Source organism: Lampetra planeri, chromosome 1, assembly GCF_965212315.1.
Source record: "Lampetra planeri chromosome 1, kcLamPlan1.2.h2, whole genome shotgun sequence".
Taxonomy (NCBI): Eukaryota; Metazoa; Chordata; class Hyperoartia; order Petromyzontiformes; family Petromyzontidae; genus Lampetra; species Lampetra planeri.
This window is the reverse complement of record NC_136107.1, coordinates 821,761-839,171: the sequence shown is the minus strand read 5'-3', so window position 1 is coordinate 839,171 and position 17,411 is coordinate 821,761. Positions and strand designations below refer to the sequence as shown.

At 53.0% G+C, this 17,411-nt stretch overlaps 1 protein-coding gene across 1 annotated transcript in view; it reads left to right on the top strand.

Moving 5' to 3' along the window:
* Positions 1 to 2,999: 2,999 nt before the first annotated feature.
* Positions 3,000 to 17,411, top strand: part of LOC144723080 (uncharacterized) — a 51,538-nt gene continuing 37,126 nt past the window's right edge. The window contains exons 1-19 of the mRNA XM_078601652.1: positions 3,000 to 3,204; positions 3,568 to 3,670; positions 3,919 to 4,130; positions 5,002 to 5,121; positions 5,755 to 5,859; positions 6,837 to 7,043; positions 7,669 to 7,792; positions 9,553 to 9,725; positions 10,315 to 10,427; positions 11,196 to 11,364; positions 11,679 to 11,769; positions 12,066 to 12,266; positions 12,838 to 12,898; positions 13,325 to 13,402; positions 13,852 to 14,024; positions 14,681 to 14,707; positions 15,140 to 15,289; positions 15,838 to 15,883; positions 16,237 to 16,317. Of these exons, the coding sequence (XP_078457778.1) occupies positions 3,000 to 3,204; positions 3,568 to 3,670; positions 3,919 to 4,130; positions 5,002 to 5,121; positions 5,755 to 5,859; positions 6,837 to 7,043; positions 7,669 to 7,792; positions 9,553 to 9,725; positions 10,315 to 10,427; positions 11,196 to 11,364; positions 11,679 to 11,769; positions 12,066 to 12,266; positions 12,838 to 12,898; positions 13,325 to 13,402; positions 13,852 to 14,024; positions 14,681 to 14,707; positions 15,140 to 15,289; positions 15,838 to 15,883; positions 16,237 to 16,317 (2,439 nt within the window). The remainder of the gene's footprint in view (positions 3,205 to 3,567; positions 3,671 to 3,918; positions 4,131 to 5,001; positions 5,122 to 5,754; positions 5,860 to 6,836; positions 7,044 to 7,668; positions 7,793 to 9,552; positions 9,726 to 10,314; positions 10,428 to 11,195; positions 11,365 to 11,678; positions 11,770 to 12,065; positions 12,267 to 12,837; positions 12,899 to 13,324; positions 13,403 to 13,851; positions 14,025 to 14,680; positions 14,708 to 15,139; positions 15,290 to 15,837; positions 15,884 to 16,236; positions 16,318 to 17,411) is intronic.

Sequence of the window (17,411 nt, the reverse complement as noted above, 5' to 3'; positions counted from 1 at the left end):
GGAGTGGGGCTCTGGCGGAACCGGAGAGGGAATGACCTCCAGCGAACCGTCGACATCCGGGAGGCAAAAGGACACTCTGCCCGCAGCAGCTCAAGCCGAGGATAAAATTGACATCTCCCCAGAAGGTCATGCGAAGGCCGTCCACGCCCAAAAGCGAACGCCGGCTATCGATGGTGGAATGCCGCCGGGGCAGCGGGAGGCGGAAGCTATGGATGTGGCGGAGCAGGGAGCGTGGGACGATGATCAGAGGCTGTCGAACAAGCGCTTTGCAGAGCCCAAAGAGCAAATCGACGAGAAGAGGAGGAGAATCGCCGGCGCCGTGCCCCAGGCCGGCGAGGATGCGGGCCTCGCGTTACACCCTTCAGAAGAACGCTTGGATGTGGATAGAGGTACGTTCACGGACGCGTTGGGGACTCCACATCGTTTTACCCGTGTGTTCCTCGTGTGAAATAACGTCGTATTGTTGGGTCACTCTAAAATATACCATTATTTGAATGCATTACATTGTACTAATACACCATCAAGTTGCGTGACAGCTTCCATAATTAAACATGCAACGGAATGACGTCTTAATTCAACTGTAATTGTAATGTTTTTAAATAAATCTATTAAGAATTGAGGTCAAAACGGCGAAGGTAGCCCTATGCCCAAATAAGCATCGGGCGTTTGCTCATTTCTGTTTCTGTCCTGAGCGAGCGGTGGAAATGCCACGTTGCTGCGATGGTGATTGGTCTTTAGCCCATGTGCGAATCTGTCTATTCATAGCGCAGCCGAATGTGAACTTCCCACCAAGCGGTGCTCAGTTTACACACCCTAGAGGGTGTGATGGACCGAGTTGACCTGGGTTGAGATTCGGACTGTCACCATCAGAGGCCCGTTGCTGCCACTCAGTGACTCTGCGTCACGGCAGCACGCAGAGCCGTCCCCTGTCGGGTAACTGGAGCAGTGTGGCTTCACCGCTTTAGATGTTTTCCGGATGGTGCTGTTCGCGTCAGGGAAATGGACACCCCAGAGCTACCTCGGAGTTTCCGTCCAGTGACCACCGGCCTACGCCGTAGGGGGCAGCACTTTAATCCCACGAGCTGCGAATTTGGCCCAAATGTAGCGCAGAACCAAATTGTGAGTGGCGGATTTTCTTTTGTGGGACGAAATATTTGACCAAACTAAATGACCTTGATTTGAAGCTTTCGTGACTGCAGGAATCCATACTCTTTGGTTCTTTCGGTAAAGTCACGTGGGTAGAAAATAAAATAATTCACGACGTTTCGGTCGCAACACAAGCGTCCGTCATCAGGTGAGAAAAGGCCTATCTCACCTGAAAAGCCTTTTTTTATTTTATACCTACGTGACTTTCCCGAAAGAACCAAAGAGTACAGACTAAATGCCGTCAACTCTCCACACGCCTGGCGACTTAGTTCCGTCCGCGGGCAGCCGCCTCCATTGAACCCAGGGGGGACCTCTGCGGGGTCGGGCTCAGCGAGCGACCCCCGCTTGACGCGCTGCTCGTTTGCCGGCAGCCTCGGCGCGGGTCCCTGCGGGCTACGCGGCGTCGGACGAGGAGTACTTCAGCTCGGTGGAGGACTCGCGGGCGGGCGCGCGAGGAGCGGGCGTCCTCTCCGACGAGGAGGAATACTTCAGCCCCGGGCCGAGCAGCCGCCCCACGTCGCCCGCCAGGGCCCGCACGCGGCCACCCGAGTTCCAGGTCCGTCTCCGGTCGATGGCAGCGGCCACATTTCCCACGTCCATCGGGCCGACGAGACGTCTTCGGTCGATGGCAGCGGCCACATTTCCCACGTCCTGGCCGAGATGTCTCGTCGGCCCGATGGACGTGGGGATGCGTCGCGCGCGCGGTGCGGTATGAAAGTGCGTCGCGTGTGAAATGTTTAGGTGGGCAGGTAGGCGGATCGTTGAAGGACTGGATATAAAGGAAATGCACGCCACACGCAGCTGTGTTAATTTGGGATAAATGGGGTGGCACAATCAACCGCCCCACCAGCGATTCATTTAATTGTCACGATTCAGAGTCACAGATCGATTCAAGAATCTGTCTTTGACATGTATTTGAACAATAGCTCCTCTAGTGGCGGCAGGAGTGATGTAAACCAATTTCAATGCAACATGCGAATGGAAGAAATTTAGATATTTTTTTCACACGTGCGATTGAATGAATTTAACGCACACTTAAAGAGTTTATATTCATCAATGAGCCTATGCATTGATACATATACAGCTCTGACATAAGCACATCACAAATGATAAGATGGATAAGGTGTCACACCGGTGGGTGAGCGTGCAAGCGATTCATCCCACACCTTGCGTGCATCGGTGTGGCTCACGGAATCAGCTGGCGTGTCACTGCCCTGCGTTCCGACCCCGCGCTCCGTATCGCAGGTGGAGATGGCGGACCAGGAGATCGCCAAGGGCCGTGACGCCTGCTTTAGGGTGAAGGTCTCCGGGGAGCCCGCACCGTCCGTCTCGTGGTGAGAGACGCGCAAGCGGGCAGCGGCAGCGACACGCTCACCGCGGCTCACGCACCTCCACTTAGAGCGTCCGTGCTCATGTCGAGCAACCTAAGGCCAATAAATGAATATTCCTAACTCGTAAACTCGTTCATGTAAACTGGCAGGCTTTACTCATTTGTGAAACACAGTGTCGCCACGACAACGGCATGAGTGCCTGATGCCCTGAACGAGTGGTTGGTTGAAGACTGTAATTGTATCTTTATCGGTATGTTATAGAGCCCTGTGCAGGCACACACACCTGTAACACAGAATTTCGGAGGCAAGAGTTGGTGGATCACACAAACATTGAGATGGCTTTGCAGCAAATGTCTTCATTACATCTGTGTGGGGCCGTGAGTGCGATTCCCTCTTCCCACATTCCAACCACTCACGAAAGAGGATTTAGATGACAGAAGATGGCAAACCAGACAGCAATCATGACTGAGTGGCTTCCGGCTCAAGCACTGTGAGAGTTACAGCCTTCTGAAGGCCGCTGACATGGATTTTAAATGTCTCCTAAACGTAAGGTACAAGGACAACGTGTGGATCCACGAGGACGCTCGGCACCACCTCTGCGAGGAGGCGCGCTCCGTCTCCTCGCTCTCCGTGCTCCGGGTGGCGGCACCGGACGCCGGCACCTACAGCTGCCGGGCCGTGAACACGGCCGGCACGCGGCAGTGCCAGGCCCGCCTGGAGGTCACAGGTGAGGCCCTGCGTCTTGACCGGCCGCTCACCTGTGCGTGCGACAGAGGTGTGTCGATCCACACTTACACTGTACTCAGCGCTTTCACAAAAAATTACAGAGGTCCTTGCGGAGACCCCAAAGCAGCTGTACTGTATGCTGAACTTCTTTCGCACAGTACGTAGTCAATCGTGCTCATCGGAGGTGGTGAGCGCAACAATGAACTCGCCCACCTGAGTTTGATTCCTGGCCACGGCTAATGTCATTTGGCGAGATTTATCAGAACCCGATCGTGGTTTTCCACAAATAAACGACGTGTTTGTTGCGCCGTGTGCGCGCGTCAACGTTTCACTGACGCCGGTTGCGGTGGTTTGCGATGTCCAGCGGAGGCGGCGTGGGAGGAGGGTGCCGTCCCGGCCGCCGCCACCGTCCCGGCCGCCACCGCCCCGGAGCTGCCTGCAGACGCTGACGGCGACGAGCACGGCGAGTAAGCGACACCAGCGGCGGCATCGCTGCACCTACAGTGTTACAGCCCGCGGTCTCTCCACTGCTGGATAGTAATTACAAATTAAAGTGGGGGCTCCCCACGCCATGATTGTGATTGGGTTTTTACTGCCGTGTCAGTGTTTTGTTTTATGCACTGTATATATATTTAACCTCTGGTGTACAGCGCTTTGAGATTACCAGTTTGAAAGGCGCTTTATTAAACTGAGTCACCGTGGGCTTTTCCGAAAGGACGAACCTGGGGCGGATCCCGGAGGAGAGGGAGTCGGACCCGGAGTTGGGGGTGCTGCCCGATTTCGCTCGGCCGCTGCTGGACCTCGAGGTGGCCGAGGGCGCCACGGCCACGTTCGAGTGCTTCGTGTCCGGCCACCCCAGGCCGGCCGTCACCTGGTTCCGCCAGGGTCAGCGTGTCGAGCCGTCCAGCGGCGTGGTCATGGAGGACGGTCAGTGTCGTGCTCCTCGCGCGAACGCATGTCCCGCGTGCCGTGCGCGTCGTGTACGCGTCGCGACGTCACGTCCACGTCACAGTGGCGAGTTGTTAACGACCTCGCCTGGTATGCAGGAGGTCGTGGGTTTGCTTCCGACCCTGATGCCTGCTGCTGTATATTTGTAGTGTGCGTGTCTCTCTCCCCATGGTCACGTGGATTTTTTCCCCCAGTCCTCCAGTTTTTCCTTCCACATTTATAACCAACACGCGTTTTAGAGTATTTGGCTGCTATAAATTTTGTTGAGATATTATTTGTGTCCAGGTCACTTATGAAAAAGAGCTTTAGTGCTCAGTGGGCTTTACCTGGTAAAATAAAAACAAGTTTCATTTAGTTGTACGTGGTGATGAACGGTGCACGTATAGCCCAAGATCCCACCAGAGAGCTGTACAGCAAAAACCGTGAACACCAAAAGTGTTTGTGAGCGCCAATTCGTGGCCTACGCACATCCACAGTACATCCCTTTTCGTGGGTCCACTGCTGGATGACGGGCCTCCCCATATCAATGTGGGTCGTGAGGGTCATTTGACCATACGTCACCATGCTGGTCAGTGCGGGTTTGTTGAAGGCGGGGAGTGTAGAAGTTGGGGCATAGTACAGTACAACAGCGGGTTTTGCGTGACCGCCCATCCGCTGACGACGTGACCCTGCAGCAGCCTACGCCGCCTGTTTTGCGCGCGACGGTCGCCCATCCGAGCGCTATCCAGGCTCGTCCCCGCTTAGCCTCTCTCTGAGACGTGCTGAGATTGGACGCGGGCCGTGTGCTCTGGTCCTGGCCCCTGCGCTCTCAGCATCTTTGCCCGCTCTCTCCCGGCCCCTGCGTCCGCAGGCAGGGACGTCTCGCGCCTCGTCTTCCGCGCTGCCGAGCCGGCCAGCGGCGGGGTGTACAAGTGCGTCATCTCCAACAGAGTGGGCAAGGCCACCGCCTACGCGCATCTCTACGTCCGCGGTGGGTGGCCCAACGGGCCTTCGAACGCCCGACGTCAACGCTTCAGACGTCGCGATCGTGTCCGGCGCTTTGCCAGCCCCCTGCTGGACTCAGGACTCCTCGTGCCATTGTCGTTGTGATTGGCCGTACTCCACCCTGCTGCTCGGTGCAGGTGATGTTAGCCATGGCTGGGAATCAAACTGAAGTGTGCAGCGCAATGCACGAACCATGACAATACCGCCGCTGGTGTAGAATCAGTGTGTGAATTATGCCAAGTGAACAGGGCAAGAGTCTAACTGTTGATACTGAAGGCCATGCCAATTATCATCTGTGTGTGTGGCTTCGAGCGGTCGTGTGGGGAGCGGTGGTGCAGCGATTAGCGCTACGCTGCGCTACGAGCCCGGCGACCCGAGTTCCACTCCCGCTCACGGCCAACACCGGTGACGATTATCTGAACCGGTCCTGGGCCTCCCCTAGATCGATTCAGCCTCAAATGAGTACCTGGTGCAGTGTGTCAAAGGCGATCGGGCGTGGTGCAGGCCACCCACCCCCTCGTGTGCTGTGCCGGCCTTCAAATGTGTTCACTAACAGCACTTGCCCCCAACGGTCTATTGAGGCTACAGGGGGGATCTTTGTCTTTGTCTCGTGGCTCAGAGCTGAGTGCAGAGCTCCCAGAAGTGGTGCCCCTCGTGGAGAGCGTCACGAGCCGAGCGGTGGTGCTCTCCTGGCACGCACCCAAGAAGATCCACCCGTCGCTAGGTAACAACAACCTTGCGCGATGCTTTAGGGGCCGTCCATAAATGACGTCACGCACCTAGGGGGGGGGGTCAGACATTTGTGACGATGTGTGACGAGGGGGGGGGGGGAGTTTGAAAAATGTGACGTCACATCAAAATGCGCAACTTTAAATAAATATAGAATTGTTATAACAACACTAATTGTTATAACAACACTCCTACATCAGAGTGCAGCGCCACATTAAATATGCACTACAATGACAATAGTTTAAAGCGATTTGAAGCATGGTTTATTTTCAAAATGGAAATATGGTTTTGGGGGGGGCAGAGCTTTGTGACATCATATTTGAGGGGGGGTTTGACTTTTTGTGACGCCGTGTGACGAGGGGGGGGGGGTAAAAATCATCCTAAATCGCGTGACGTCATTTATGGACGGCCCCTTATCAAGCAATTCACAGAACTAGAGATTTTAAAAGACGAACTGGTTGAGTAACGACTTTAAGTAGTAATGAGTCATAGCAACTAAACCTGTAGCTGTAAATAAAAAAAAAAGCACAAACCCAACAGTTTAATTCTTAGCACACAATACTCCTGCATCACATCAAAGAGGTGCCGCTCGGTGTGTAACCATGCATCATCAATGCTACGCTCCCGGTACACGCGTCCAATGAGACGTGTGAAAATAAACTATTTACAACTAAATCCAATCGTGTATGAATGTCACGTTCAGACTCGCATTTATTCCGCACGACTTCAACGGACAAAGAGTAGAACTACACAAACTCCCTTCCGAAGCCCTCTCGTGGCCAGCAGACCTCGACATTGACACTTAGCTGCCGCCCACATTGCTGCCGTACGCAAGAACAGACTATAGAATTCAGGCTCAAAGGTATGGAGAAAACTCCGTGCAAGCGACAAAATTCACGCAATCTGTGCGGGCACGAAGCATCGCGGCCGCCCCCCGTTTGCCCTCGCCGACCCGCCGCGTCGTCCTCGCAGAGCCCGCGGCGTTGACCTACACCGTGGAGTGCCAAGCCGAGGGCCGCGGGGACTGGAGCGTCCTCGAGTCGAACGTGGGCGACGCCGGCGTGACGCTGGAGGGTCTGCCGCCCGGGATCGCTCACTCCTTCCGCGTGTCGTGCGTCACCCCAAAGTGCTCGGGGCAGCCGTCGCGGCCCACGGCGCCCGTCACGCTGCCGCATCACGGTGGGCGTGGCGCGTCCCTCGTCAGCGCGGTGCCCCCCCTCTTGTGACGCTCGTGAACACGTGATTGAAACGCGTAGCGAGCGAGCTCGTGCAGCTCAGTGGCTCTCCACGTGTTTTTGGACACCGCCGACCGCCGTTGTTTCTCTGTCGTCGATCGCTGTTATTTTAGTTGGGTATCTATAATTGGGTAACCTTGTGCTCTATCGCGATTATAATAGTGATGCAATTTATAATGTGCACAATAATTCGGGAAATAAATTACCGTAAGCTGCGGGTTCGGAGCATCGGAGTATTGTCATAACCTCGAGTAAGGGGGCTGTGCGGAGATGCTGACGTGTAACCCAGACCCGCCTTGCCTTTTACAAACCCCCAACGATGCCCACGGATCTCCACGCATCGCGGATTGGGTTCCACGACTTAACCCCACGCTCCGATCCGAGTTACCGTCGCTATCATTGTCCCTGACTTATAGACGCACGTGTGGTGCCCTTTGCGAAATCAAAAAGCGAAACAACGAGTAGGCCGAATGAGAATTTTGCAAGCAACCGCAAACAAAATATAGAGAACGCTGAGGCGGGGGAGGACGTTGCAATACGCGTTGGCTTGCGAATCCGTGTGTCCTCAGCCCCGTTCCTGGAGGAGCCCCCGCGGTTCCTGGAGAAGCCGGAGCCGGTTTACGGCGTCGAGAACGGGCTCGTCAGCATCGGCTACACGCTCAACCACGTGCGCGCCTCCGTCTCGTGGACCAGGTGCGCCACGCGGCCGCGTTGTCACCACAGGGATTTTTGTGCCGTGACCCCGCCGGCTCGTCGTTCGGGAGTAAAAAGTCTCGGCGAGCATGGTTTTTTTCTTTCGGGTTGGGCTGCGTGTCGAGCAAATTGATCGCTCGAGTCCTCGCCAAGTGTGCTGCTGCTGTGGGCGACTTCAGGAGTTGAATTGGGTTTGGTTATCAATCCCCACATCACTGAAGCCGACTCCTTCCTCAAATGCCCGCCGGGAAAAGCTTGGGAGAGTAAATGCTTGGCCCACGCTTGGATTGTGAACGATCGTGGAAACGTTGCATTGGCCAAACGTCCCCAATATGGAACCCTCCTGAAACCGAGACCTGACACCTTTGGCAAGGCGTGCTGGAATAAAAGTAGATGGCTAAATTATTATTCGACAGAGCAATTGCCAGGAATATTTGGGCTGTTTTCCCAATCGCTTTTTTTGGCAGCTTCACTGACGACGCATTAAATTAGCCAACAGAGGTGATTTTTGCTCACCACGTCTGCCATCTTGCCAAGTACACATATAGATGTTATACTGATGCTTACAGTCTAAAATGGAAAAAGTATCTGTATATTTTCAGAGAAGACAAAGGCGTACACTCGTGCGTAGGCTTTCGCGGTTGTGCTGCCGTTGTTCGGCGCAATGTCCGACGTTTCACTCCATGTGCCGGGAGCTCCATGAGCTCTGCGAGCTGCCTGGCTCAACAAATCAGAAATTCACTTCCAGAAGCCAAACGTGGACCAAACGTAGGACATCGCGCCGACCAACGTGCGGTACGACAAGACAACGCAACGGAGAGCAGAGAAAGATGTTCCATTTTATTCAAATATTTGTTGTTATTGTTATTACGACTTAAACTTGCAGAGAACCCGTTTCTATGCAATGGAGTATACGAGACAGCTGGCATTTGCATGCTCTTCTCACAATCCTGTACTTGGAGCACTAAAACTTACGTTTTTTTACGTAATTAAATCCTTTCTAGGATTTAAAGATTCTGGCGACATAAGATTACATTCTTAGGAGCAAGAATTGAAAAGTTACACAAATTTTACATGAACCACGTCAGTCTTCTATTCCAGTCCCACCTCTTCGGTATCCCCATCTATCTATATATACAGTACGTCTTGTGAACTACGTCATCCACCCACTCAAGTCCATTCAGTGTTTGTTACACGGAAAACCCCATTTAGCCAGTTACCCAGCTAGTTTCGGTGGCAACGGCCCACAGCCACCAACAACGACAGAGTCACTGTTGGGGTGGCGGAGAGGAGTCCAGCCAGCAACCAGCCAGGAAACTTGGGCGCCACGGTGGGCGAGATGTTAACTACCTCGCCTGGTATACAGGAGGTCGTGGGTTCGATCCCAACCCTGACGCCTGCTGCTGTATATTTGGAGTTTGCGTGTCCTCCCTGTGGTCGTGTGGATTTTTCTCCGGGTTCTCCAGTTTTTCCCTCCACAATTAGAATCAACACGCGTTTAGAGTATATGGCCGCTATAAATTTCCACGCGATAAGCCACTTGGTTGAGCTATCATTTGTGGCCAGGTCGCTTCTGAAAAAGAGCTATGTAGCTGGTCAGTGGGCCTTGCCTGGTAAAATAAAAACTAGTTTCGTTTTAGTTTTACGTGGTGATGAACCGTGCACGTAGAATTTTTTTTCCGATCAGCAGTACGATTGTGATGTGGACGGATTGCGACACCGTCCTCTGGTCGCACGGAACCTTCCGTGGACGCCCGCAGGGACGGTGAGGCGGTGCGGCTGCACGCGGGCGGCTACAGCGTGCGCGTGCAGGAGGAGGACCGCTACCTGCTGCAGATCCCCGCGCTGGGCCGCGCGCACCTGGGCGAGTACGTGTGCGTGGCCAGCAACGACCACGGGGAGGACCGCTGCGCCACGCGCTTGCAGCTCGCAGGTGCCGGCGCGGGCGGGGGGAGACACGCGGGCGGCAGAGTCTCTGCCACACATTCACCTGACTTCTTGCTAGCGGCCGTGGTCATGGTGGTGGTGGTGGTGATGGACAGGCCTTCCTTTTTTGTTGATGCTGATGGTGGATGTAATGTAATGGCCCACCACGTGCCGACAATCAGAGGCTCCTCCTGCACTCATCGTCGTCATCATCATCGTCCTCTTCATCCTACTTAGGTTAGCGATGGCCGTATCTCGTGTATAGCCTCCAACCCATTGGTTCCCATCCTGTGGTCCACGGACTTCCCAGGTGCTTCGCGGGGCTGTGGGAAGCGCTACAATTCTTTTCGCACGACACCAAATCATTTTCTTGCACAACTATTTAGATGAATCTATACAAAGCAAGTTACACATTTGTATGGCTTTGTAATTAGCATACTTCTGTAGTACTGTTAATATTGAAAAATTATTTATAGGCGCAGGGGCGGTCAGCGAAAATCGGTGTGGAGAGTTGCCGCTGGTCCAGCGGGTCGAGAGAGGAAGGTCGCGGGAAGGACTGCTCTGACGCGCGCGTTACTCCCCGTGACCCTCCTCAGATCCACCGAAATTTGAGGACATCATGGAGGACGTGCAAGTGAGGCCAGGCGGCACGTGCAGCTTCACCGTGGTGGTGGACGGGAAGCCAACGCCCGACATCCTCTGGTTTAAGGTACAAACACTGCCCGAGGAAACATTGTTTTGTTCATAGTTATTTAATCATCCAGCCAACATAGTACACGTCGTGTAACATTTACAATACTGTTATGGGTTAAAATGCTAAACAAATCAGAAGAAACTTCTATTGATATGATACGATCAGTAAGGCAGCTTCGCCATCGTCACAATCGTCATCATCGAGTTAATCCACTGCTGGATGAAAAAGGCCTCCGCTAGCGGCCGCTGCCTCTCGCGCTCCTGCGATGAGCGATTCCAACACGGCTTGCAAAACATAAGGCTTGGAAAGAGAACTTAATATTTCAAGTGAGATTTTTTTTTTTATTACTTTTTCGTCATTCCATTCCGTGACTCTATATCTGCATTGCAACTTTAAAATCAGATAAACACATTCTTGTAAAATAAAATAAAAAAATAAAATGATATATCCAATTTTAAATCATTCTCGAGGTGGCCAGGTGGCTCAGTGGTCAAAGTGCAAAGCAGCAGTGTAGAGTTGATACTTTGAGCCCAGTATTGCAATGGATATATTTCCATCTACACCTAATTTGACACGTTGCAGCCCTGGAAGTTAAATATATCGCCATAACTTGTCGTGCAATTAACGGTACTGTCAGAGGTCGTTCTACGGTATCCGCTTCCACGGGCCATCCTCTGACACGAGGGCTCGCTGTCGTGACACGACGCCGACAGCACCAATAACGTTGGGGGTGGGAAAAAACAAAAGTGATCTTCATTTGCCGACCGTCACCGCTCTGCCCAGGACGACGCGCTGCTGGCGGAGAGCGGCCGCGTCTCGTTTGCGTACGACGCGGCCGCGTGCTCGCTGGTGCTGCGCGACGTGACGGAGAGCGACCGCGGCGTGTACGCGTGCGTCGCCAGGAACGTGGCTGGGGAGCAGACGTGCAAGGCCGAGCTCTCCGTCCCCAAGGGTACGACGATTCCCCCGCGGCATCAAACGCCGTGCTCCTTTTAGCGCATTCCCAAAAAGCTAATTGCAGAGAAAATGTGTTTAAAACACACACACGCACAGAAATGTGTACAAAGGCCTTTGTGCATTACGTGCACTTTTTTTTACACGATTCTGCGTGCTTTTTGAAACTCGTGGTTTTCTGGCCTACACTATTGTTCTGCTACGGTGGGGGTTCTCGTCAGTTAAAGATTCGATTGGGAAAATGAGTATGTGGGAAATGACCATCGTGCTGATCTCTCAAATGTTCCTGATCCTCTGTTGCGATGTCGGTAGCCAAGGGCGAGATGGTGGCGGACGAGCAGGAGCTCATGAGGAAGATCAGAAATCTTACGGATTACTACGTCGTCAGGGAGGAGATCGGCAGGTCAACTCCTTTCATCTTTACGCACACATTATTATTGTTTTCGTTATTGTTATTCACTCTTGAATTTAAACGTTCACCAGAGCATAGATCATTGACACTGCGGAGGTCAAATTAAATCTGATAACGGTGGTGGCCTCGCACAGGGAGACCTGGCTCTGATCGAAGTCGGTACATTCTTTGTGGCAACAAAAAAGGTTGTGAACCCACGCAATTCCACCACCGCCATCTCAACCGCAACCACCCTAACCACCACCATCGCCTCCACCGCCACCTCCACCTCCTCCTCGACCCGGCAGGGGCTCATTTGCGGTGGTGAAGCTCGTGGTGGAGAGGGGCACGGGGAATCCCTACGCCGCCAAGTTCCTGTCGTGCCACGACAGGAAGCAGGCGGACGCGGAGCGCGAGCTGCGCGTGCTCTCCCTGCTCGACCACGATCGCGTCACGCGACTCCACGACGCCTTCCAGACCGACCGCAAGCTCATCCTCATCACCGAGCTGTATCCACGCTTTCGCTTGGGTCCAGCGGTGAACACGAAAGCATCGATGGATCGTAAAGATTTGGGAGAGAGTCAGTGGGCGACACGATGTGTGGCATTTTCGTCTTAATATTTCGGCCATAATAGGTCAAAAAATATCGAATGTGATTTTTCCTAAAAATATAAAATGTTATTTTTCCTGCTCAAATGAGCATTGAGGCATTGGTGCTCATCTCCCGTTGAGCCAGTGGAGGAGATTCCACGTTCCCATGGCCTGATAGGATAACCACCGTTGATCCAACCAGCAACTGGGACTGGAACTCGCGTCCGTCCGTTTGCAAGCCGCTCGCCCTCGCCGCCGAACCACCTGGCCGGCCTTGATACGAGCGTCCTAATCGGGTTGATCAGATAAGTAAACGACTCGGTTGCTTGGCCTGCGACCCTCGTGTTTCCACACTTACTCCGCCGCATAGTGGCGGTGGCAGTGGCGGTGGTGGCGGCGGCAGCAGCGGGTAGCCGTGAGCCCAAGCACGTGTGGAACGATGCGGCTCGTACCCCGGTTGATGTGTTACCCTTGACGACCGCGATTGAGCTGCTCCAACGAAGAGCTGCTGGATCATCTGGTGAAAAAGACGGCGTTCACCGAGCTGGAGGTACAGCACCATCAGCCACGTGGCCTCCACCACTCTCAAACTCCCTCTCTCTTTCTGCTTTAATGTCTCTCTGCAGCCCCATGCCTTCTCGCCTCCTTCATTGCTTCTTTTTCCTCCTTGTCTTGCTCACTTACTCAACATTCCCTCCCATTTCCTTCCGTATCTCTACGTTCGGAGACATTTGTTACGCGATGGGCGCATCACACATGCGAGTTGTTGTTGTTGGCTAATCACTGTTGTCCAGTGCAGTTCACGTGGGGTCGATGGGAGCGAGTCGTGGCTGCTCCGTGCTCTCATTCCGCACCGTACGTAGCCAACCGCACCTCCGGTTAGCACGGTTGGCTACGTACGGTGCGAAAGAAGTTCGACGTACATGCAACACACTTTCCCAAGAGATTTACTCGGAGCTTGTGCTCGCTTTGGCAGGTTCAGCCGTACATTTGGCAGCTGCTGGAAGGCCTTGACTACCTCCATCGGTCCCGCGTCCTCCACCTCGACATCAAGGTGAGCGCAGCTCACGTGCGGTCACCGCTCGGTGAGGGTGGAGGTCGGTGGAAGGCGCTGTGTGCTGGACGCGAGGGGGTCCTTGGCCACCCTCTTGCGACCGGGCGGCCTCACCGGCTGTCACCCTCCACAGGCCTCGCAGTGCCGCCTCGCCTCTCGTAACTTGCCACAATCGCCGCCACGATCGTTGCCGTCGCATCACCACGACCGCCTCAATGCGCCGCCGTCGTTGTCGCTACTGTTGTTGGACTCGATTTATACCTTTCCACCTCTGTGCCCCCCGCGCCTTAACCAACCTGCGCCGATCGGCGTGGCGACCATTTCGTCCAAAAGCTCCAAACGCCACAATGCTGGGCGGCCTCCCATCCATCACAGAGGGGGCCACACACGCGGGTCGCGCCTCACGACGACTTGACGGCGCGCGTTTTGTTCCCCTCTCTCGTCGACAGCCGGCGAACGTGCTCATGGTTCACTCGGACGGCGACGACATCAAGATCTGCGACTTTGGCTTCGCGCAGGAGCTGAGGGAGGGCGAGGCCCAGCGCTGCCTGTACGGAACGCCCGAGTTCGTCGCGCCCGAGGTGGCGCGCCAGCAGCCCGTGTCCCCGGCGACCGACATCTGGTGGGCGCCGCCGACGTTACCCCACGAGTCGTCGTTGTGGCGAAAAAAATGTCGGGCGAACTAAAATAATACAAATAATAATAATAACGTGTATTTATTTACTTGTTTACAACGTTTGCATAATCGTGAGAAGTGATTTAGTTCAAGTTCATTTATTATTCAAGTAAATTTATTAGTTGAGCCGTGCAACCGCAACAAACAAAATATGAACAGAGAACATCTTAAAGCGACGACGCGCAACAGAAACATCCTGGAATAAACCAGCAAATATTTTTAAAAAAGTATGAAAAAATCCCAATGTGGTGCAAGTCAACAATAACAACCATAAGACAATTTAGATTAACCATATGTTTTCGAATCACCAAAATAAAGCTATTAAAACAATGTAACAACAGTTATGGCGGCAGTTTAGAGAGGTCTTCACCCAGCAGTAGATTGATCATGGCTAATGATGATATACACATTCAATTGCCGTGATGAACATTTTCAGTGGAGTGATGCGTGTATTTTCAATTAAGTTGAGTTGATTGCTAGGGTTTTGAAACGGTACAGGGATTGGTTTGCCTGTTCTTGAAAGTGGCAGAATAATGTTGTTCTATTGGATTATTTTGCAACACTTCTGAACATAACCGACTGTACACGTGTATGTCTTGCAGGCCTGTTGGAGTGATAACCTATGTCTGGTAAGTGGCCCTCGTGCAGTCACTTCGCGTAGAGTGAACGTGGTGTGAGTTATTCGCATTCGGGTCGCTAGGCGCCAGGCTGCTGGAGGCGACTCGCACCGCCTACCGCCTACTCACCACGATCTACCCCCCCAGCGACACGATGATCGATGGTCACGATTCCAGATCACAATTCAATTGAAGAATCAATTCCTTTTCTTCTCATTTTTACCATTTGTTGTGTTCTCTACCTCGTTTGCACGAGCGCTTCTGCGTAACACCAGATCGTTTGCATGATACATAACCGATCCAATCTCCCGCGAGATCCGACGCGCGTAACCCTGCACGCGAGAATCAATTTCTATCCCTGATGCGGCGTCTCGGTTACCGGAGCCCATCGTCGGCCTTCATTGTTGACGCGTCTGTCTCGTGCGTTGCGACCGCGGCGTGCAGCCTGACGGGCGCCTCGCCGTTCGTGGGCGACAGCGACCGGGCGACGCTGCTGAACGTGCGGGACGGGCGCATCAGCACGGAGCGGCCGCTTGAGGGGCTCTCCCCGCTCGCCGCCGACTTCGTCGCGCGCCTCATGACCATCAACCCCAGGTCTGGACGGGTTGTTGTTGTTGTTTATCGAGGGGTTGTTGTCGTTGTTGTTTCTAGAGGGGTTGTTGTTGTTTCTCGGGGGGTTGTTGTTGTTGTTGTTGTTTCTGGAGGGGTTCTCGTTGTTGTTGCTTCTGGAGGGCTTGTTTCCTCACGCTTGCCGAGCACAGGGCCCAAAGTCCCAGAATTCCAAACGGCATCGTCAAGGGTATCAATGGGGCCCAGCGGCAGCGCGTTCACCGGCTTAGTCCACGGTTAGAATCCCGCGGCCGCCCTGGTTATTTCATGCGGTTTGCACTCGCCGTAATACGACGCGCCACCCGCTTGACAGTCTGTGATGACATTCTCAAGGGTCGGCCGTTGTGTGCTGGCGACGTGGTCCAAATTGTAAAAATGACCCGCACGTCACACGACACTCGGTGAGGCTTTCCTGCAGGGTAAAGCACGAAGAATGTTCCCATGCAGTCACTCCAGACACTTGCTTCTGTGTTACGTTTATCGTCGTACCGGTGGGAGATTTAATTATAACAATATGTTGTCTTCTTGCGCAGTGACAGGCCATCCGCTTCCGATTGCCAAAAACATCCGTGGTTCAAGGTGCGTGTTGTTTAAAGACCCGTGATACAGCCATTTTCTTTTACGTCCCACATGACCGAAGCTTCAATCAATTAACAATTGTAACTTTTATTTACACTTTCTATACAAATACCACGAGTCCTTCATCACACAAAGATTGAAAACGTGTTTAGTTGTTGTCCTTCCCAGCATTTTCTATTAGCACAGTTGGCTACGTAGGGTGCGATAAAAGTGAACACACAAAGATACAAAGAGGCCACTGTAATATCAGCAGCTGTAGCTAGACGTGTTACATCGTTGTACATGGCCCGAACCGTTGCCGATAGCCAAACTGTTCTCTGCTCTTGAGTGACTGTCGTTGTAAATCTGCGCAGGCTGCCGTCTCGCCCCAGACCGGGCTGGTGAACATTGGCACGGACAGGCTCAAGTACTTCCTCAACCGCAGGAAGTGGCAGGCAAGTGGCAGTGGGTGGTGAAAGGCAGCAGGCTTTACTCTCTGCTCGTACGCCTGGCACGGGGTGCAGAGTTGGAGCGGGTCGTGACCTTTCCCGGCTCGGTTTTTTTTGCCTGCTCCAGCAAATGGCACCGCTGTGTGAACCTGGTGATTTGTGCCCTGGTAAAAAAAAAATTAGGTTTCGAAGTGATTACACGATCGGGAATATTAAAGCATTGTAGAATAATAATAATAGTCACGTGATTGAATTCATTACACGTATGTTGGTGCAGAGGGTTGGAGGTGTTTTGCAATGGTTTCAAGCACAGCACTTAGGTCCTGGCAACTCGAGTTTTTCAGTTAAAACGTCAGTTGTCAAGTGCGGGCAGGCCTGCATCCAGCAGTGGATTGACAGTGTCAAACATTATTATTATTATGATATAAACTGAAAAAGCTATTTATTTACTTGTTTACCCGTGAAAGACTCAATTTTCCCAGGAGGAGGCGATGATTGCTTTGTAGATTCCAATTGAGTAATTTACGAATCATTTTTCAAACTTGGCACGTTTGGACCCTGACACCGGCACACAGTGGCCTCCTCTCTGGAATGACGTCACGGCATCTTTAACGTCCACTGTGAAGCAGACAGCGCGTAGTGTGTTTACGGTTCATGCCACACCATAGTATTAACCAGGCTGGTCACTGGATTAGAACCATGGACCCTTGCAACAAGTGGCGAATGCGCTCCCGCTGGGAGATGTTATCCCCCTCGCCTAATATACAAAAGGTTGTGGGTTCGACCCCGACCCTGACACCTGCTCTATATTTGGAGCTTGCGTGCGTCTCTCCCCGTGCTCGAGTGGATTTTTCTCTAGGTCCTCTGGTTTTCCCCTCCATATTTAGAAATGTATTTGGTTGCGAAAGCATGCCCACTTGAAAAGCCACTTTGTTGAGTTATAATTTGTGGCCAGGTCGCCATATAGCTCAGTGGGCCTTACCTGGTACATTAAAAAAATAGTTTAGTTTTAGTTTAAACACTTCCCTTGTCAATCCTTCGCTAGATCAAGGCCTCCATGCAGGATTTCAGTCATGAGGGTTGTTTGACTATACTTCACC